Source organism: Leptonotus elevatus, chromosome 16 (genome assembly GCF_054856555.1).
Source record: "Leptonotus elevatus isolate MCC_2025b chromosome 16, RoL_Lele_1.0, whole genome shotgun sequence".
Taxonomy (NCBI): Eukaryota; Metazoa; Chordata; class Actinopteri; order Syngnathiformes; family Syngnathidae; genus Leptonotus; species Leptonotus elevatus.
This window is the reverse complement of record NC_141254.1, coordinates 17,022,420-17,045,188: the sequence shown is the minus strand read 5'-3', so window position 1 is coordinate 17,045,188 and position 22,769 is coordinate 17,022,420. Positions and strand designations below refer to the sequence as shown.

Sequence of the window (22,769 nt, the reverse complement as noted above, 5' to 3'; positions counted from 1 at the left end):
AATTTTCTTTTTGCCACATCCTTTTAAATAATGCAATGTGGTTATTTCTGTTATTTCACAAATATTTTGTTAGTTAACCACAAAAAATAATCTTTATGTCATATAATTTAATTCAATTAAATCAATATTGCTCGGTTGATATTTTCCTGGTCAACAGAATTGTATTCATTTTAATCCAGCAGGAAAATATTGATTTCATGCTAGATCAACTTAAGGTCAAACAAATGACAAAAATCCATACTTATTTTTTTGTATACAATAGAGCATTGCATACTGTATATCTGATTGATCAAAGTATATGTCAATAATGAGTGTGGCTGTTTTACAATCAGGAAGTAGAAATGAGGAATCAGAAACACTGAAAATTGGTATTAATTTCATGCAACGTTAAGGAAGAAATGCCATATTGTGATACATAAGTCTTTAAAAATAACCTGTCATTGTTTTTTTATGATATGTAACAAAAGTAGCCTACGAGTGGTATCGGTGCTTGGTATCGGATTTGGTGACTACTCAAAAAAAGTGGTATCAAACATCCCTAGCTTATATGCAATGTTAGGCTTGTGTGTGTGTTTTTTTAATTTATTTTTTTAACCTCACGCTGACTTAAATTATAGTACTACATTCAGAGCTAATTACACACACACACGCACACGCACGCACGCCAGTGACACGCGTTAAGGACCATAGTACAGCAATAAATCCTCAATGGACTCACCACAAGATGACAAACTCTCCAAGAGGTTAGATGACAGCCACAAGGGGACAAAGAAGGTCTGCGGGAGTGACAAAGAAAGAGCGACAGTCATTTGAGTATTGACCACAACAGTAGATTGAATACGCAAGTCTGTTTTGACCACTGAGATCTAAATCTATGCATCACAATACACAGCACAAAAACAAGTACAATCCTATAAAAGTACTGCAATCTCGAGGGCTGAAATGTTTGGATTTTATTTCATATCGGCATTTCAGCTTTCATTTACATGCATTTTACATTTGCATCTGACAACTTACTGAAGAAAACCTTTTCTTTAAATCCTCCCATTTTTCATATGAGCAAAGGTATTGGATCATGTGACTGACAGGATTTTTTTTTGTCAATAAAAAAAAAAAAAAAGGAATTCATCATCATGCAGCTTTATAATCAATCAAAAAACACTTCCAAAACAACAAAGACGTTCTTCAGTCTCCAGACATAAAAACTACTGAGCATGTATTTGAGCTAAAAAGGGAGACATGGAGGGAAAACGCCATCGAAACAAGCAACAGAAAGAGGCGGCCCTTAAAGCCTGGAAAAATATCCCAACAGTTTAGCGACGTCAATCACAGGCGTGATCTCAACATTTTCTGATTCTTTTCTTTTAATCTATTATAAGTCTGCCTGTTCCAATACTTATGCTCAAACGGCGGTTCTGTTACAAATCATGTTATCTTGTTTCATATCCAGGTGGAAATACTAAGAAAAAAATGCTGACATTTTAAACCTCTGGTATTCCCTCTCATGTCAAAAACTAATCTTTTCAGTCTACAGCAAAACCAAACTGAAAAACAAAACAAAACAAAAACCATAGTAAGAGTTCCAATTTGGAGGTTAGCCTAGCAGTTAGCACTGTTGCCGAGGACAGCAAATGACAATGTCTATAATTTAGTCCTGCACGTTCCCTTTTTTTGCCTGATAGTTCGTGATTCAACCTAAGCAACAGTAATTTAAAATCCAGTATTCTAGAATATTTCTAAGCCAATCATAACCATCTTAGTAGTGGCGCATGCTAGCTCGTACCTAAACAAGAAACAAGTGTCAAACTCGCCACTTTCTCGCTGGTCTGAAATTTTGAAGAAAAATAGATGGCCACAGCTAAAAAAGGCATCCATTTTGGATAGAGGAGAACTGAAATCGCCTCAATTATTAAAACAGTGGCGCCTTGAGATATGATTGACTTGGCTTGAGAGGGAAGCGCTGTATTGTGGCAGGTGACTTGACTCACTTCACAAGTAGCCATTAGGCAGACATTTGTCAATATTGTTCCCCAAAAAAGAAGAAGAAGAAGAAGAAGAAGCTTAAAACAACTATACAGCCACTGCTAGCTTAATGTTAGCATACAATGGGAAACACGTTTGGCACGTAGGCTAACAATTAGCATCTTTAAAAGGTGGTGGTCACCTTTTAAAGCAACAAAACGGTTGTCGAAAGATAATATAACAATATTTACCGTTATACAGTCTGTGCGACAGGTGAAGTTATATTAAAAGTATGATGGAAATTATAACTGACATAAGTGGAAAAACAGCTGCTACTCTATGAGAAACGCTGGCAGAATGACCCGCAACCTGCCAAAGTTTAATGAACTCCATTCCGTTCCCCTTTTCAGCCCAGGAGGAACCCATCCACTTATTTCTTTCAGTCCAAGCAGAGGCTAGCATGATTATCGGCAAGGCGTTCTCATGAGGATTTAGAAGGAAATCGAACACAAAGTAAAAGCACCGGACTAGTTGGAGCATGCGTCATCGTGCCGGTGTGTGGGCGCAAACCCCCGGAGCCACGAAAGAAAGCTGCAGCAAAATGATAAATGATCACAAACTTTTCCAGATTTCCCACTGATAAGTTGAACTTATCTATTTTTTTTGCCATCAATTACCGGTAGTTGCAGGATAATGCATGTTCCACTTTATGTACCGGTTGTCTTCACTAGTTTCACGGGTAAAGATGGAGTCTTTGCCGGACGGCTTTAGGCGAGCTACACACTGGAGCGGTCGTTAGCCGTGTTTAGGGGGAAGATCCTGATTTGCCGTTTTCGTACGATCACGTGACCCAAGGACGCGTGATACTTGAAATGAGTAGAAAGCATGATTGCTATTGGTCACATTTGAGCACATGGCAGTCGTCGTCGTTGTTTCGTCAATCAGCAGTATGCAAAATGGCGTCGGACAATTGATCGCTCTGATTGGTTTTTGGCAAATCAGTGCACGAGAAGTGACCAAAGCTACAACAACAAAAAAAACAGGGAAAAAAAAGGCAATTAAGTTCAGTTTTGGCAATGCATTCCTATTTGCTGTCACGAGTTTGACGAAGTTTGTAAAATCCTGTACGAGACGGATCATAATCAAAACATGAAACGGCTTCCTATGATGTGCCGTTGACATGATCGCAACACTGCTGTTATTTGACAATGCCATGGTTGTGTGTTATTCGTGCACAATGTTTTTTTTTTTTTTACATCCCAAATGATTGCATGTGATGGTTCAGCATCTCGCCGTTATTTTGTTAGATTCCCATGAAGCTGAATTTCTCATGGCACATGCGATCCGCCCACAAAGATGAGCGCACTGGGCTTGGTTCCATATAAAACACAATTTCCTTAAACAGTGGCCCTCGACTTGAATAGATGCCGTGACACAATTAATGCTGGCTATGTAGGAATTTCATTTGGTGCCTCTGACATGGTATCCGTCTTATCGTGTCATATTTGCATTTGTACATTTCTGCGGTTACGTAACTAAATTCCCCAAGCCCTTAAATGGGAAAACACAGTATTGCTTGTTTTTTTCAGCTGTCAGTTTTTGTGTCCGCTGCAGCATACAGTAAAATCCATCTCGTAAGACACCTGGTGGCTTTGCGTTTATCTTCTTGGCCAGAAAAGCGCGGCCGTGGATGACCAGTCTGGTAACACGCTGTGCCCGCTCTGTGCCAAGCTAAAGCTATCAGCGGTGGCCTGGGCCTCTTTGTTGCATTTCATCAGCGATGCCTTCCAAAAAGCTTCGCACGGACAGTTTAATTTAGGATAAATAAATAAATAAATAAATAAAAATCACATGGAACATTCAGTGAGGAACAGGCTCCCCGTGTTAATTTTCAATTAGTCATTCTTACTAGAGAAACATCACTTTTTTTTTTTTCCATTTTAAAACGATCATTTCCGTCCTTGCAGAAAAAGTGGAAAACCAGAGGGAGTAGGTGGGTGCGGGGGTATTATGTAATGATTAGCATTGTGCTGCCCACTAAGGAGAATGAGCAGTCATGTTATGAAAACTTACACAAAGCCCACAATGCAAATCTCATATGTGAATGTGTACGCTGAGCTGTAATGACGCCCCCCCCCCCCCCCCAGGCAAATATACCGCCTCGCTTTAACCACCTACTTCCTCCCTGCAATCAACAATCTCATTATTATGGGATGGATGAAGTGAATATGCCGCCACAATCGCTACACACGAAATGCAGCAATGTAGCAAGCGCCAAACGTCGCAGTCCAAGACGCGTTGGCTCCCAAGTTTTTGTAACTGAATTTCTTCCCCTCAAAATAGATCATTTCACGTGAAATTATCTATTCCAGACTTAAGCAAGAATAACCCAATTTCAGTCAAAAATGGACTAGTCCACTACTTGGGTCAATTTGACCTAACTTGCTATTTTGAACTAGCACACACAAATGGGTCATTTTCTTCAGAAAAGTTGGATCAAGTAGTGGATCAGTCCTTCCCCCCCCCACCCCCCCAACCTAAATTAGGTTATATTTGACCCAAGTGTTTCTAGAGCGTTGCCCTTTAAAAATGAGGTGCTTGAAATTGATAATGTTTTGGAAAAGACACTCTCTGTAATGTGCAGGCGGTAAGACAATTTGAGGCTAATCAATCATGCTTGCTCACAATACTCTGAGCATCTGACAGTTCCTTGCCAAGAGCGTGCTGGAGCAAACTCCCTACTCATTCAACACATTCTGCGTGAATGTTTTTGTTGTGAGAATGGATGAATGTGAGGCATTGCAAAGCGCTTTGGGCACCATATGGTGAAGTTAAAGCGCTATATAAAAACCGTTTGGCTCCTGGAACTTTTCGGACACACTTTGTACTTCCTTGACACCAATGACTACTTTCCTATTCATCGGTGTTTTGGCCCCATCTTGTGGCATCTTATGGTTTTAAGGCAAAAACTGCAAATCCTGAGCATGTTAATTTTTGAATAGCGAACAGCAAATAGAGGGGAGTTAAATCATTCAAACCCAAAAACGTATAAATTGGGTTTTTTTAATACTTTGTCCTTCACTCCCAAAAACATTATTTATGTTTTTTTTTGTTATGCTAGAGCATACAGAAGGCTTTGATGCATCTTCTGACCTGAAGAGGTCACTTCAAGCAATGGGAGTTATTACAAAAAACAGCCACCAGGTGGCAGCAGAGTATAAGAGATCAGCCAGGGCTATGTTGCAACAAGCTCTTTTTGCCAGTGTTTTAAACAGATTTGTGAATAATGATGAAATTGAGCTATATTCTAATGCTAATTGCTGCAAAATGGAAACGGATACAAATATATATATTTTTTCCCCTGATGAAAGAAGAGACTAATCTTTCTTTGGTAGGTTCCATGTTTTTAAAGCAATAGAACACAATATTCTGCGGGCCTTGCAAAACCAGTCGAAATCTAGTAAAACAGCCGGGAGCGAAGGGGGTTGCTTCAGTGAAAATGGCTGCCAGTGAAGGAGTTAAGTGTACTTTAGCTCTCATTAGCTTGTGCATGTGTACCCAACGAAGCAGAGAATGTGCAGCACATCTTGTGGGGACTATTTAACACATCGACACGAGTCAGAATGCAGGCAGCGTTACAGCGTCGAGAGACTGACAGGAAGCTTGTCAGCTGGTGGTTGTTTAACAACGGACGGCGTTGGAAACAGGGATGAAGCATGAGCTGACAGTCAGCAGCTATCTTTCATCCATATTTTCCCTCATCATTTAAACCCCCAAGACAGGAAACAGCTGCCACAGGACGGTCCGCGTACTTGGACGGCGCACGGCTGTCTACTTTAGCTGAGGAGGAGGGGCAACAGAGGCCAGCGTGGCGCTGGAGAAAGCGAGGTGACGGCTTTATAAAATTAGAGTGGCAGTTGCTGTGTCACGTTCTTAGCTCGTCACTGGAAGATCATGCATTAGCCCCTTCGCGATTATAGTCGAGGTGTTATTTAAGGTTGAAGCTCAGATTTAACCATCTCACCCCCCCCTTAATAGGTGACATTATCTTTTTTTAAAAACCCCTGCAGCAACTAAAAGGAGAAGTTGAATAAATGAGTCCAGTAAATGTGTTGCAATTTGTAAGGGGGAGGCGGGGGGTGGGGGGGTGCTTTTAAAAGTATTTTTGAACTATAACATGCACACCATACCTCATGCATAATGCAGTTCTTTCGGGTCATCACTATTGGCGATGACTCCATTCTGGCATGTCAAATTTACACAGCTGGGTGGTTCTGCAAGACACACAAGCAGGAATACGTGATGTGGAGTCGTATGGTTTGTGCGCGAGAGCAGCGGAGTGAGCTCTTGAGTGCTCCTGCTGTTTATGTGACGTCGGAGCGAAAGCAACGGCATGCAAGATGGTTGTTGTTTTCTCATTTAATTGCAACATTTGTGATGGTGTGTATATAAGAAACTGTGCACTAAAGAATGCTGGGTTGTCTTCCTTACTTGCTGGGTCACTGTGGGCTTTTGAGCAGAATGGGTTACTTTTACCCAAGGTTGGGTTAGTTGGACAGTTTTGTTGTGTGCTGAAATTGAAGAAAGTATAAGAAGTATAAAGTATACATAAAGTATACAGGGCAAAGTTGCTTCTTCTTCTGTTAGTAATAAAAATTATATTATTTTAACCACAGCTATAGTACTTTAACACATTTCTTATTATTATTTTTGTCAAAAACAACCCAATTTGGGTAAAATATAAAAAAAATAACATTAAAAAATGGACCAACACACTAGATTGGGTCAATTTGATCCAAATTTCTGGATTGTTTGGTACAAAATAACACTTTTTTTGGGGTACCATTTTTGTAAAAAAAAAAAAAAAAAAAGGGGTTCTTTCTACTTTTAAAAACCCAAAGTTGACAGCAGTTAGTGAGTTGCACCCATTTTTTTTTTACTTTTAAATCTGTAGCTTAAAATCATCAGTATGGGTACACTCTTAAAACTGTTGGGTCAAAACCAACCTAATTTGGGTAAAAAATTTGACCAATCCATATTTGGGTCAATTTGACCCATTTTCTGGGTTGTTTTGGACAAAAATAACCATTTGTTTAAACAAAACAAAAACAAAATTATTATTTTTTTAATTGGGTTATTGTGTACAAAACAACCCAAGTTAGTGGGTCGATTACATTTTTGACCCAGTGGTTTTAAGTGGCTTAAACTCATTAGTATGGCTACACTCTTAAAACTGCTGTGTCAAAAATAACCCAATTTTGGCCAAATATTGGACAGACCCTCTAGTCCAATTTGACTGTAATGTCTGGGTTATTACAAGAAATTGGTTTGTTTTCTACAAACCAATCCAAAGTTGGGTTAAATTGGCCCAAGTAGTGGGTTGATCCAACTTTTTTTTTTTTTTTTTTTTTTACCTCTCTTCTAAAATCTGTAGCGTTTGTATTTGATCTCATTGAACTCCGCTTGTGTCTCTCATTAAATGTTCAAAGATTGAAACATGTCACTTAATGACAGGTCAAATAAATCAGAGCATGAGTGCGCTGATATCGTGGTGAATCCTGTCAGCCGAACAGCTTGCAGCATATCCCAAGGAAAATTCCGGTTTGTCTCACTGGTGTAGCACCTGTTTTATTTATTTATTTATTTATTTATGTATTTATTTTTTTAGTGCACAACCAGATTTGACGGAAGCAGTCATTCCATAAATATGGTGACGGGAACACTGTTGGCAAGTGGACCATTCGTTAGACGTCTGCCACCCCCTTTGCACACGTTGTCATGGAAACTCTCCTCTTTTGGGGTTCTCTCTCTCTCCCTCTCTCTCTCTCTCTCTCTCTCTCACACACAATGCAGTATTACGGTGTTAAAACCTACACAGTGGAATACCGCGGCTCAACTGTGATGCCTTGCATAACGCCGAGGTAGAGCAGGTCAACTTTGGTGAACTGTGTACTGTATACAGACTCATATATAACTATGAGCAAGTCGAAACTATGACGGAAATGCGACTTAATGGAATCCTCAATTAAAAGGGATGCTTTTTAAAGCGACATGGACATTTTTAATCAAATGTCCACAAACTATTAGGTCAAACATGTTAAATGTGTTATATATATAATATAATATAATATATATAATATAATATAATATATATAATATATATAATATATATAATATAATATATATAATATAAATAATATAATATATATAATATAAATAATATAATATATTATATATAATATAAATAATATAATATATTATATATAATATAAATAATATAATATATATAATATAATATAATATATATAATATAATATATATAATATAATATATATAATATAATATATATATATATACATATATATACACACACACACACACACACACACACATTGAGATGACAAAGATAAAGTGATGACATCACCAAGTGAGGTTTTATAGTTATTGATGTACTTAATAAATCTGTGTATGTACAGTAGCTAATGCATTACTTTTGCTCATTTATGATTGGCTGTGGGACACGTTATCATTTCACAGTAAGCTCCTCATCCATTTCCTGCTCCATTTTTTATCATCACACATTACCCCCCATGCTTTTAGAGCTCGTCCAATCTTTTGCATTTTCATGTTCACGTGGGAGTGTGCATTTATGGAAAGTGTATATCAGAGGAAAAACTCTTGGCAGTAACAAAGTCATCTGAAGTTGTGATATCTGAAGTTACTGTATGTTAACAGGATGATTATCAAACCGTTGTCAGTACTCGCCATCTCCTTAGGAACTTGTTAATTTACGAGAGTTTGATGTGAAAATAGTGTAGATCTCATATAAAGGGGAACCTGTGGGAAATAAGTGGAAGCACCAGTGTGTGATTTAGAAGAAAGGGCCTATTACTCATCATGGCAAGCTCACAGCGAACACTCACGGCCGGAGCATTAGAATGCATTAACTGCTGCAATCAAGGACGTCTGTCTCTTGTCTTTAACAAAGCAATATCCATGGAAACGGTGATGATGCCAGTTTAAAAAGTCATCTCGGGGGGGGGGGTTCTTACGTTATCTGAGAAAAGAACAGAATGACAATGAGGAAATACGTCATTTGACTTTGTGGAGGCGGAACACACGCGCGCCATCATATTCATTTTCAGACATGATGATTTTACTATCATCTTAGGTAAGTCTTATATATGCTCAAATAGACGGACTGCTTGATAAAGAGAATTAGCATTAAAGCACATTTTATAATACTGTAACCCCTCCGGGCTGATATCATAGATCTGCTTATATGCTTCCCAGGATATCCCTCACGAGAGTGTAGTGAGCAATGAAGTCGCCTGTGTATTGGATTTTTTTTATTTTTTATTTTTTTTATTTTTTTACCGCTGACGTCACCTGGGAACATCGAGCCCAGCGCCGCAGTCGGTCCTGAGATGAATGCACAATATTTAAATGTAACCTAGCCGGTTCTCTCACTCCACCCAGTGGGCTCTTTATGTCAACACAGTCCTGCACAAGACACATTGTTCTGTTATTCAAAATTAAGTCGTATATGGATGTCTTTTTTTTTTTTTTTTTTAACCTGAAACATTGAACAATTTCTAAAATAAATGACTTTAAATAACTTAGCATGCATGTTATTTACATGTTAAATGTTGCCTTTTGTTGAGTCTCTGCAATTCTTTTAAATGTAGGCATTGCCTTTCATTTATACTGACACGCCACTGCGGTGAGGGCGAACATGAAAGTAGCTTAATGCATCACCTTTGTGGTTGTGTGTGTGTGTGTGTGTGTGTGGGGGTGTGTTACTGACACTCTTGGGCTCATTTATTAAAGGCTAGGTGGAAGCCACCTTGAGCGAGCAGGCTAACGAATGGCAGCGGGGTTCACCTCAATCACTAAAGTAGACACGCCACATGAAGGCGTTTTTGTCTTTCAGCACCACGGACAGCTTCACTTAGGCCGTCTCTTTGTGAACCGACAGGGGGCGCAGCCGTCCCATTCTCCACACTGCTACAGAAACGTACCGCGTAACTTAACAGTAGTGTGATTTTAAAATGATTAAAAAAAATAATAATAACAGCTTGCTAAGTGTGCCGTTTGTGGTTAACCGGAAGTCACTTTTTTTTTTGTTCGCTTGATTCCAGCTGTGCGTAAACTTTCAGTCAATTATTAGAAAGAGCGAGCGTGAGAGCGGACCAGAGACATGGGAGAAGGGGGTGGGGTGTATATCATTAATGCCCCCCCCCCCCTCCTCCCACCCCCACCGTTAACCACCATCAGTACAGTATAGAACGCATTAAATGTGACCGACATTCACGAAGTTGCTTTAAAACGCCGTTAGTCCGTTCTTAAATCCCATTTCCGTCGGTGATTACCCAGCAGGGAACAACACCCCCCGCCCCCCTTCGCCCCCCCACCTACCCCCTCCCCACTTCAGCGGCTCTCCGGCGATTGTGTCGCGGTGGCGGCGGACACAGCAGCGGTGCGAATGTGAGGCGTCGGACTGATGTCTCTGCCTAATATCAGGAATCTTAAGTGTCTTTCGCCGGTCATGTGCCAGTGTAAGGTCATCTGCAGCAACCGGACCCTGTCGCTTATGTTCGGGTGTAAGGTAAGGTGAGCCCCGGGGTGGGGGGGGGATATGCATGCGGTGCCGGACGCTGGCTGCAGCAACCGTCGTAACAATGTGGACGTTTTTTTTTTTTTTTACGAACGTGATTGCCATCCCTTGTATCGCGGATACGAGAGCTTGCAGCGAATGTTCACGGCTGAGCGGGATTTAAGTCCTCCTGCAACGTTAGCAGTTGCGGCTTCACTCGTTTCCTGCGATGAATGAAATCACTATCTCCACAGTAGGCCAGGGTCCTTCAGGGCTAAGCGGAGCTATTCATGCTGACTGGTCCACATTTAGGTTGGCATCATAACAGAAGGGGGAACTGCACTGCATGATTTTTTTTTGACCTTGGGAAATGCATTTTTGTCAAGCCCAGAGCCACTTCAATATCCTTCATCGCCAGGGAGAGCCTGGCGAGAGGCTTTATCTCCTCTCCTTGGAATCATCAGATAACCGGAAAACGCTGCTCTTCTTTTCCCATTTGGCCCAAGGAGCAATGAGAAGCAGGCAGCTGCTTTATATCTGCAACAATGAATAACAGACTATTACGTTTGCTTGGGGATTTCTTGAATTAGCGGTAAAGAGATTTTTTCATTTTCATAAATTCTGGATTGCACACCTTGGCAGTCCCCTCCATGTAACGCAATGGACTTTTGTGAATGCAATTCTACACTGAAATGTGGTTTTATATTAAGTATCAGTGCACAGCAGACTCAGCAGTGTTGATTCAACACCTACAGAGTAAAATTACACTAAATATAGTTGAAACAGCACTTTTGAAAGTCTTATTTTTTAATTTATTTTAAATTAATCTTGTTAAAGTGAGACGGAGTTAAAACAACTTTAATGGTAGTGGAAATTTAACACTTATAAAGTGTTCATTTTACACGACAGTAGTGTTGCATTTTTAAGGTGTGTTAAATATTTTGAAAATAAATAAATAAATAAATAATAAGAATAATACACCATTATGTTACATAATAACACTCAAAACGGGTTACTTTCATTAGAATAAAAATTCATGGGCCCCAAACTATTTCCGTTTGAATGCCATCTTCTTTTTCTATTAAGCAGCATAAGCGTAGAGCGGCCGTCTACTTTGGATTAGAAAAAGGCCAACTAAAGCCACTTAAGTACGCCTGCATAACCAGTGAAAGAAAAAAAAAACATGTTTCCCACATCCCACGGAAACACTAAACAAAAAGGCATAAATTAATAGAAAGTCTTTGGTCAAAGCTAAAAGCGGTTCCCGCCTACTTGCATCTAATACAGTGACCAATGAGTGCTCCTGCTGATAACCAACATGAGTTGCTTTAGCAAAAACACGGTAATCACATGAATTAGTACCTCACCCCCCCTTTCATGAAATTTCTGCTACCTCCTTGTGAGATGCCACGCCTCCCTTCTGGCAACCATTAGCCTAGCGCAGATTCAAGTCGCCTCTACAGTCCTCATTAACGTCAGGTGACATCGAAATCTCGAACAAACATTTGCTTTGCATGGCATCGAGCTCAATTCAATTGTTGTGTTTTGGAAAATTTCTAATTAAATTCCGCCATTAATGTAACTTATAGCATGTAGAACGCAATGTTTAAAATTAACCAATCACATTCAACCTCATATAAAATTAACCCCAAATAAAGCTCAGCAGACCATAACACATTTTCCAAAATGTGTTTGAAAGATTTTGTCACGGTCCAATAAAACTTGAACTTCTTTTTGGCCATAATTCCCGAAGTTGGTCGCAAACACAACAATGTCCATCAAAAAAAATGAACATCACTACTACAACAAACATGGTGAGGCTGTTTATTTTTAGTTAGACATTATTTGGGGTTAATCCAGTGCATCTAAAAAAAAAAAAATTGTTACGCCCGAAAATAGTTTGCGCTCTATGAATAATTCAATTTGTCTATAAAATTGTTGAATCTGCGCACTCTCCGACAGTAAGCGTGCCACTGCCACCTACTGTAGTGGATGTGCAATTACACTTTATTCTAGTATGGCAAAAATAAATAAATGTTTAAATTATTTTTTAAATAAATGTTTAAATAAATAAATAAATTCCTTGGAGTCACACGCCCCCCCCCCCCCCCCCCTGTTTAAGGTGGATTACAAAGAGGCACCTAAAATTGTGGCAGGTGTGTGCTGATCCCACCAAACAAATTTGAACATGGCTTAGTTCATTCCGATCCTTCTCATAATAAGTTGCGCAACCACATTTTTTCAGTTTTTTTATTATTACGTCCCCTTTGGAAAAGAACTAAAATCATAATAAGTTCAATTTTTTTTTCGCAAAACATGTCAATTTAATCCTGAACTGCCATCTTGTGCGACCACGATTCAGACTTTGAAGTTGCCCGACATCAAGGGCGTTTTTTGCCGTATTTGGAGGTTCCGCTCTACTCATTATGCATCCAGCAGCCCGAGTGTCGGGTCTGTTGTGGTCCCACGGCGGGTTGTTATTGGCGCTATATTTCGTGAGTCTTTTGGGACGTCGTGTACCAACAATATATTGCAACTTCCTTCCGTTCTGTTCATTTGGTGCAGATCTGCACGCTAACCCTGAAAAAGGAATCATCTTTTCCAAAGTGACCTGCCGTTGCTTACATAACAATTGTTGTCGGACGGCGCCGCTCCGTCATCTTATATTCAGTATCTTAATTAAAAAGGGTCTTTTCATGTGTCTGGAAGCATTCATGAGTGCTTTAATGGCCTCTTCCTATAGGCTTAATGCTCAGCGATGGCTTCACAAGGCTTAATGAAGACGGACTGTCCTGCTGAAGTGCATCTTTAAAAAAAAGATACAATACCGCGCGGCGCTACGTCTCGTCTTAAACGGGGTATTAACGCGTTTAACGATTCAAGGCTCGGATCAGTGCGCCGTCGTCTCCAGATCCAGATCGATGATCGCATCATCACTCGCAGGATCGATTCGGGTATCGCTTTACTGGAAAAAAAAAAGGGGCGAGGCGGTGACCTAATGTCAGACCAACAATGAAACGAACCGAGAGTCACGGGGATTTAAGTATCACAAGATGGCTGCAATGCACATCGGAATCACATCATCACTTTACGGCTTCATATGGATTGGACCCATTTCGGCCTCACTTGCTTCTCAAAAATCGAGCGCCGTACGCTTCAACTGTGGCAGCCTGAGAAGCGGCGAGGGGAACGAGTTGGCGGCACGTATTTACTGATGCGCTTCATGTCTAAGTCTGAACCAATGCGGGGGTCACCTCTACCTCCTTAACTTGTTCTTTCCGCCATATCCGATATCAAACACCGCAGCCGTTCCTTGCGAGCGTTGTAGGAGCAAGTCACACTTACGGCTTTGGAAATAAACGCTTTCTTTTTAAGATAGAAAGCCGCAACAAAAGGAGCTTCTGTTTTAATAAAAAAAAAGGTCAACAATGGCTCATGTCGCCGTTGATCGCAACAATCAAATGGAGGTTCTTCTTCGCCAGGAGCTGTCAGATGCTCAATGTGTCGTCATGGTGAAAGGGTCAAACTTATTTGTATAAACAACAAGTGGCAATGGAAGAACAATAGAGTACTGTAGTAGCCCATACCTTATTTGCACCCTACAATTTTTCCAATCTAACATCCTGTAATCCATTATCTAACTTTAAAAAAAAAAAAAAAAAAACACACCGACGCACCACTAAAACCAATTACGCTTTCCTCGTTCGCAGCAAGCTCGTACAGTAGGCCGCGTACGTCCGTGTGCGCTCACTTTGCATTCTAATGTGCAAAGTGATTATCTATTACGCTGCGTTCTCAACGACGCTTGAAGTGAACTCCTGACTTGTTCGTGTTTGCGCATAAGGCAGCCAATAAGGAACGCGCATTTTTATTAAAGTGCAGTGTGTGCTGACGGCGAATAATTGGGCGGCTGCATCAAAGGGGTTGCTTCTTATCATGCAACCAGAGACCAACCGACGGACTTGCATGGAAGGGCATGTTTGTTCTCGGTGAAACCATTAAGCAGCACACTGTAAAAAATAAAGAATGAAAGAAGTGCTGGAAGGTTAACACCAACATTGATTACATTAGTAAAATATAGATGCATGTGCTTGGAGTTGAACCATTCAGTAAAAAAAAAAAAAAAATAATAATTTAAATGTGTGCCTTGTTATGTGCTTAATATGAAATGGCATTACAGCTAATAAACTAAAAGTTGTTTGAATCAAAGTTAGTATAGTTTTGGAATGTTCGTTATTGTTAGTTTTTAAGAGAAAGAGACGAGTGTGGGCTTCCCTGCTGCCCCCGCGACAGATAATGGATGGATGGAGTCATTTTTTTTGTTTCGTTTTTGAGATTTGTTTATAAAATTACTTTCTAGGGAAGCTTAGATCGTTTTTATCAGTTTCAGTTTTAGTTTTAGTATTAGCTTTTTTATTATTTTATTTTAATATTACTTTTGTGCAAGATTTAAAAAAAATAAAATAAAAAAACCACGGTACGTATTGTGTAGTAAAAAAAAAAATAATCAACAGAATATTTTTAAAGCCTTTTGGCTTTTACAAACAACCATCCAACTTCTAAAGTGGATTTGTCACTTGAATTCTTGTTGAGAAGCATAACACATGGTTGTACAGTGTACTATTTTTTTTTTTTACTTTTTACATATTTTTTCCATATAAGAACCCCCCAAAAAAGGAAAGTATGCTACAGGACCAATACCGCCAAAATAATAAATAAATAAAAATAGATATAAAAACATAATTCAACAATTAAATACATCAAAATATCAATGGGAATAAAAACAAAAAATATATAAATAAATACAAGTAAAAAATTAATGGAAACATTTTAAACGAGATTAAAAATAAATATTTTTAAAAATTTGGAAATAAATACAAAAAGGTAGAATTAAGTATCAACCAGAAAATAAAAACATTCATTTCATTTTTAATTTCGTTAATGGAAGTTTTTAGCTTTATTTAGTTAGTTTTCATTAACTAAAATAACCATGGTTTGCATACAAATAACCAACTTTTTAAAGAGGATTGGATGATACTGAGTTGTTGTCTAAGGTGTCCATCCATCCATTTTCTTAACCGCCCAAAATGTCAAAGAAGATTTCTTGATACATGTCGTGTACTTTGTTTTTTTTACAATATAATTATATTCTGCTCTATTTAGCAGATAAGTGTACCTTCTGGGAAATGTTTGTTTCTTTGTCTTTGCTTCTTTCTCCATTTCCTGTCTTTGAGATAAGGACGCGAGGATGCCAACATAGGTAAATGTCAAATCTGATTTGAAAATATGATGATACATTTGTGCCATCAATGTTGCAGATGAATCATCTCACAAAAAGAAGAACCAGAGTCTCATTAATTCAAAGAAAACAAATTAAATGGAAATTTACTAGGGCGAGGACACGAGTGGAGAAAATGCCAAATTGAAAGTGGGTAGAAGAAAAGTTGTTTTGGTTATGTATTTTTTATGCTTCCCTCTCCGCCTCACTGTTGTAATGCAAACCTTCTGCATCCAAGTAGGCTGCATTGGGAATACATATTTTTTAGATTGTTACGTTGTATCACCGAGAGCACATTTTACAGGTCATATTAAAGATTGCATTACAACAACAAATATATTCTCGACGTTCCTCCTTATATCATTTGGCACTTAACTCTTAAAATTAATGGACTTGGAAGTGGTTTCAGCGGCGCATGTAATATTGCAGCATCCCCGCTTTTGATTTTAAACTGATTCGATTGGTTACAATATCCTGCCTGGCAGGGCTTTTAAGCATTTCGGTCGGCGGTGAAAGCAAAGCGTGTTGTTGTTGTTGTTGCGCCACACATAGCTACGGGAAGACTAACACTTGTCAAAGTGTTGGGCTGAAACACCTTGGAGAATAGTCAGGAGGTAGCACTGGCAGAGGATGAGTGGATGGCCTGTCCTCGTGAGGCACACGGATACATCACTTAAAAAAATAAAACAATTTTAAAGGCTGGCAAGGTGTCATTTTGCAACTGAAATCGTTATCATGCTGGGAGAAGACACTGAAAATGAACTGAGAAGAGATTTTTTTTTGGTATGATGACCTGAAGTGGAAAACAATAAGAAAGTAACATTGAAAGTGAAATGTGTATTGAAAAACAGAAGCGCCGTAAATTGAAATTAAAGTAAGCTTCTTCTTCTTTTTTTTTTGTGTGTGTGTGTGTGTGTGAATGCGAGCGGCAACGTTTGTCTATGCATTGCTGGACGCGTCCTGCCATGGACTGGCAACCAGTCCAAGGTGAACTCAAGGCAATTGGGATTGCGTCCAGTTTCCCGTGACCCGAATAAGGACAAGCAGGAGTGAAAATGGAAGGATGGCGTCACAAGAAAAACTAACTACAGTGCATATGAAAAGTCTACACACCCTTGCTCAAATGCCCGTTTTTCAAACTTTTTTTTTTTATGTGACCAAATTATTTGCACAAGCCAATTGAAAGACAGATTATTATTATTTTTTTAATGGGAAGTAAAAATAAACAACTAAGAAACCTTTTTGATAGTAACAGGTGTCTGCCAATTATAATTTAGCATGAGTTTGAATATAATTGATTAATTATGAACGAGGTCACATCCCCAGTTATAACAGGGTGTGCATACTTGTGCAACCACATTATCAAAACATATTTTTTCCCTAATTGACCTATTATATGTCATATTGATGGTGGATTTTTGTTGTTGAAATTTGTATCTCGTTTTTTCATATCATAAAAACTAGATTTTACACAGATCTGCATTCATGCAAAAATTAGTGATGGGCTGTCATGTCAGAATTTGTAGATCGATCAATGACGTCATTAACCGCATCAATAAAATATAACATTATCGCAAACGCATCTCGTTCACTCCAGGGACATTCTGTGCTGCCATTACAAGCTTTCACGTCATATATAATCTGTTATAAAAATAAAAAAAATTTTGTGTATTGAATGTTTATCAGTGTTTTTAAGGGGACTTTTTTTTAGGGTTTATTTATTATTATTATTTTCCCCAATGAATTTCAATGGTTACGAATGAAAATGAATTTCCTAACCCTAAACAAAAAATTATCTTCTGATGGGATCGGCAATAAAAAAATTGTTTTCTTGTTGATCGGTGAACCGAATAACTGAAAAAAACAAACAAACAGGCATTTAAACATGGGTGTGTATACTTTTTCTGTACTTGTACATACACAATAATAATTTCTAACTAAATGATGTTTGTTGTCTGTATGAACATTCGATGGTTGTGTGTAACCTCAACCCTGTCTTTTTTGTGTTTGTGGCTGACTAACGTTAAAGGTCATTTATTACCATCTGTTGGCGTACCCAAGATGCTAATTGCGGAACCGACATCTCCACCATCATGTTGGAAAAAACGCCTTTTTTTTTTCCCCCCTGTATCACCTTTGGAGTTTCATTCACATTTCGCCGTCAAGCTCTATTATTTTATTGTACACGTCGCATTCATAATTAGCCGTCCCGGCATGGAAAGTCAGCACACACAAAAAAAAACAGCCATCTTAGGAGCAGCTGTTTCAATTAATAATGGTTATTTTATGAGTCTCAGTGTGGATTTTTTTTCTTTTTTTTTTGGAGTAATGCATAAATGAGGAGCTTCTCTCAAAAGGTCTTTTAACATTTGCGGTCTGAAGGTTCTTCGACAAATGACGTGCCTGAGAGGGCAAGGTTGAATTTCCTTCCTTCACCTAATGGCGCAGTCATCTAAAAAAAGCTCGAGCTCGCTCCTTGAATTACATACGGACCGAGATGATGGAAGATAGCGCTTGACATTTGCTCTACATTACGTTAACTCATCGAACCATTACGGGAACGGCTTATTCAGCCATTCCGAGTTGGGATTGTTATCACAATGCATGTCAATGGAGGCCGCGGAGACTGTGACAACTGATTATTCTTTTAGGAAGCACAGGTTTCCCACCAGCCGGGCCCGTTTGGGCAAAAAGTTTCACATTTGATGGAGTAGATGCAAAAACAAAATCATTCAAACAAACACAAATATTTCCCGCCATTTTCGATCATGTGCCGCCATTTTGAAATGTCAGAAAATTGTGAAATGACAATAAAATGTATAGCACTGCTACTATTTGCACATTTGGTGTTATCTGATTTTTGAGCCAGTCAAGGGTTCTAATAATAACGATTACTATGACAAGTCAAATGTATACTAACTATACTATAAAATTGGGAATGGCAGCTTACAAGGAAAATTGGCGGGACATGTAAAAATTCTTTGAGAGTGTATAGGAAAGTGAAATACACCTATAGCTGAGCTTCATTAGTGTCGGAAAATGCCAACAAATATTGTTTTTATGTGTTGGTATCTTCTCGTGAAATGTGGAAATTTGAAATGGTGGAACAGTCAAAATTGGCGGGAAAAGATGAATTTGAATGAGAGCCCCCCCAAAAAATACCCCGAAACACCAATTGTCCAAATAGTAGTGGTGCTCCCTACACATTTCCTTGAAATTTCACATTTATTGAAAATTTCAAAATGGCGGCACACGGTTAAAAAAAAAAAAAGAAGAAAAATGGCTGGAAAATTCTGAAAATTGATTTTTGTTTTTTCCATCTACTGGCTTCCACTCTGAAGCTCAGCAGGTCCAATATATATTTACTTGCTTTAATAATTTAGGGTTAGAGATCTTCTAATCGTCGCAAACTGTAATTAACGCACTTGCTTGCGTAAACAGAAACCACGAGACGCCGTTTCTTCATGTGAGGTCCAATTACAGTAATTAAATTTGATTACACCTTTTTTTTCACTGCTGATATTGATATTCTCGATTCATGTAAGTGTACAGTATATTACATCACAAAAAAACGTGTTCCTTTTGTATTTCTCGTGGTGGTAAAAAAATGTTGCTTACCAAATGAAAAAATACTGTACACAAAAAAAAAAAAAGAGATCATTTAAGACCAGCGTTCTAGATTGTTGTGTGTTTGCCGAAGGCGCACAGAAGAAGAGAATTTAAGTGGTCACAAACGCACCTCACGCTCGCCAAGGTACATTGCAGAGAGAAGCAAAGCATCAACCGCCACCTCCCCCACTCGTGGAACAGAAGGCAACATGGCAGCGTGATTGTTGCTCATGCAGGAAACGGCAAGCACCAAAAGTGCTTCAGGCCATTTTTTGGTTGTTCCTTGTGTAATTGAATTGCTTTTGTTTACGCCCCCCCACGCCCCCCCCCCAATAAAATCAATTTAGTGATATAGGTGGGAGCTGCTGCTAAAATAAATAAATAAATACATACAAACGGACATTGTAAAATAATGTTTGTAGTTCATGAAAAATCGGCTTTGAATTATGGCAGCGCCAAATAATTCTCTTTTTAATGGTCTGTTGCTGTTGTTTTCTGCTTCAATTTGTCAATTGTCATTTACAAACCATCCCCCGCCTTCCGTCGTTACTTGCTCTCTCAGTGAAATGCGATCCAGGTCCGATGCTGCCCCCCCCCCCCCTCCTCCTAAAAATCTGCTCCGGTTGCTAGGCAGCCTGTCTGAGACGGGCCTCGTCGTGTAACTCCTTCTACGTCTGCCTCCAAAAAAAGCTAGCCATCAGAACATTTACGTAGTTTTTTTGGGTTTGTTTTTTTGCAATGACGTCGCCCGTTGAGGCACATGTGCCTGTGGCTGCTCTCCGCTGTGACGCTGCCCACCTTTTGACGCACGTGATGGAAAATGCTGCGTGCAGATTTTCTCTCATCACACCTCCAACAAAAACTCGCGTGTGTGGTGAACGCGGTGAGCTGCTGCTAGCGCTGCTGGCCGGCTGCCCGTGTGTGTGGGTTACCAGCAGGGAGTGGTGGGGGGTGGTGGGGGGGTTAAGGTTACGGGGAAGAACATGCATGATCTCGACCCAAGTGCCGCATGAGTCACGACGCTGAGGTTGCGGAGGACGCGGCCGTGCCAGATCAAATGACTTCACTGTCTTGGAGACATCGCATACGAGCTAAAGTCACCAAAAGGTTATATTATGTGACTTTATTCAAATAGTCCTTTTATATTATTTTTTTGTGGTAAAACTCTGCAAGTGTTTGCATTTTTTTTTCTTTTGGGCCACGGCAGATTCCGATATTTGGCAGGATAAAATTCTGATAACCGATTAATGGGCAGACAAATTTTTTAAATATATGAGTAAAATAACTTCTTTTTTGGTCCCTTAACACTTTTACTTTACTTAGAATAATAGATAAAGGAATTGCAGGCACACAACATTTGATTGTTTTGCATTACTTTGTCCTTTAGTAACGCTCAATTTGACAGAGAAAAAAAATATTGGCAATAATTAGCCAGTATTTTTCTGCAATTCTTTTTCCTGGTGAAGGGCTGGTGTGAATGTCAATGGCTCTTGATCTAATGTTGTAAGGTGTTATTTAAATAAATAAATAATAATAATAATAATAATAATAATAATAATACATTGGATTTATCTAGCGCTTTTCTAGACACTCAAAGACGCTTTACAGAGGAACGCATACATTATTCATGCATCACACATTCACACTGTGGTGGCGGTAAGCTACTTAAGATTTCACAGCTGCCCTGGGGCAGGCTGACGGAAGCGTGGCTGCCGGTGTGCGCCTACGGCCCCTCCGACCACCACCAAACATTCGCACCTTCCATACACCAGTGCGAGTAGCACTGAAATAAATGGACGATTGTGGCCGATTTTAAAACGGCAAATATCGGCCAATGAAAATCGGCCTGACTTTTACTGACTGAATTAATCGGTGCAGCTTCTTTTAATAGAGTGTCACTTTGGTCTAGAGTTGTAAAAAACAAGCGATTATTTGACATTGAGTCAATTATCAAATTAAATCGACAGCTATTTTAATAATCGTTTGGAGCTATTGTTTAACTTAAAATTGTCCAACTCCTCCGAGACGGATGATCTTTCATGTTTAATCAAAACGAGACATTTGCGTTTACTGAATGATTGAAATCAGTGAACAAATCGGTTTCAAAAAGGTTTGCCGAGTACAACTCGTGTGATATTGCTTACTTGTTATAAAGTCGTTTTAATTAATCACGAAACAAACAGCAATAATTGGCTAATGAAGAGTCATTGAGAAAAAAATTGTTTTCTAAAAAAATATTTGAGCGTGACAGGCCTACTTTTGTTCTCGTTTTTTTGCAGAAGTACCGGTACCAGGATGAGGAGACGCCCCCCTTGGAGCACAGTCCAGCACATCTGGCTCCAGGGAAAAGTGCCGAAATGCTGCACATGAGCGACAAGAACCTCGCCGCCATGGAGGCCATACATGGCTACGCGCCACACACGCATATCTCCCCCGTCAAGGTGAGGACAACGCGCAGCAGCTTATGCTTGTTGTTTGATCGATAACCGAACGCTATTACAGCAGCTCGACGTGCGCACTCGCCAGTCAGCAAGTTGTGTACAGGAAGTGTTTCGAGTCACGCGAGTGCGATGTCACCGAGGAGCACATACGTCCTTTGTTGTCTCTTTTTTTTTTTTTTTTTTTAATGAGCAGAGAGAACGGACGGAGCGTGACGCCGAGCTCTGCCCCTCCAATTTAAATCAGGTCCCGCTCAGTTTGAGCCGCGGTGGTCATGGAGCTTTGTCCCGCGGGGTGCTGTGAGGTATTTTGGGGGGGGGGAAGAGCTGTCAAAATGGCAGCAATGTGAATAAACGGGCAGTGGGAAGTGAGCAGCTCATTAGTGGACACTGTGCATCAGACTACAGCGCGCTTTTAATGTTGTTTTAATGAGCATCACATCGGCATGCTAGCATGGATTGGGAGCGGATAAGAAAAGGATCCTGGTGTGGAATTGTTTGAAATAGTTTGAAATGGGGTTAAAACTGGACTGCAGTGGTTCGTTCCTAACTGGGTTAACCTAAACCAGGGGTCAGCAAAGAGACATTCGAGGCCTAATAAATAACCACAAATCTGTAAGGAGCCACAAAACATTTAAAGATTGGGATGAAGGAAATCGTGTACCACAACACAAAAATGTGACAACAGCATCCAATACGTACACATTCATTCTATTTTTTTTTTACTCTTCTGAACTTTTTGTCACATTTCTGACATATTTGGCAATTGTATGGATATACAAATAGTACATTTCTGTCCTTCTTCCTTTTTGGACATTTTAGGGCTATTTATTTATTTGGTGGTGGGGGGGTCTGCCTTTTTTGCTATAAATTTTCTGACTGTTGT

General features: G+C 39.4%; 1 protein-coding gene across 3 annotated transcripts in view; it reads left to right on the top strand.

Moving 5' to 3' along the window:
* The window catches only part of dlg4a (discs, large homolog 4a (Drosophila)), a 62,139-nt gene that overhangs the window by 11,496 nt on the left and 27,874 nt on the right, over positions 1 to 22,769 (top strand). For 2 of the 3 annotated variants that reach the window (XM_086098101.1, XM_086098100.1), the window contains exon 2: positions 21,725 to 21,886. In XM_086098101.1, the coding sequence (XP_085954227.1) occupies positions 21,725 to 21,886 (162 nt within the window). Of the gene's footprint in view, positions 1 to 10,410; positions 10,571 to 21,724; positions 21,887 to 22,769 lie in introns of those variants that run through there. The other variant, XM_086098099.1, reaches the window with a different exon arrangement.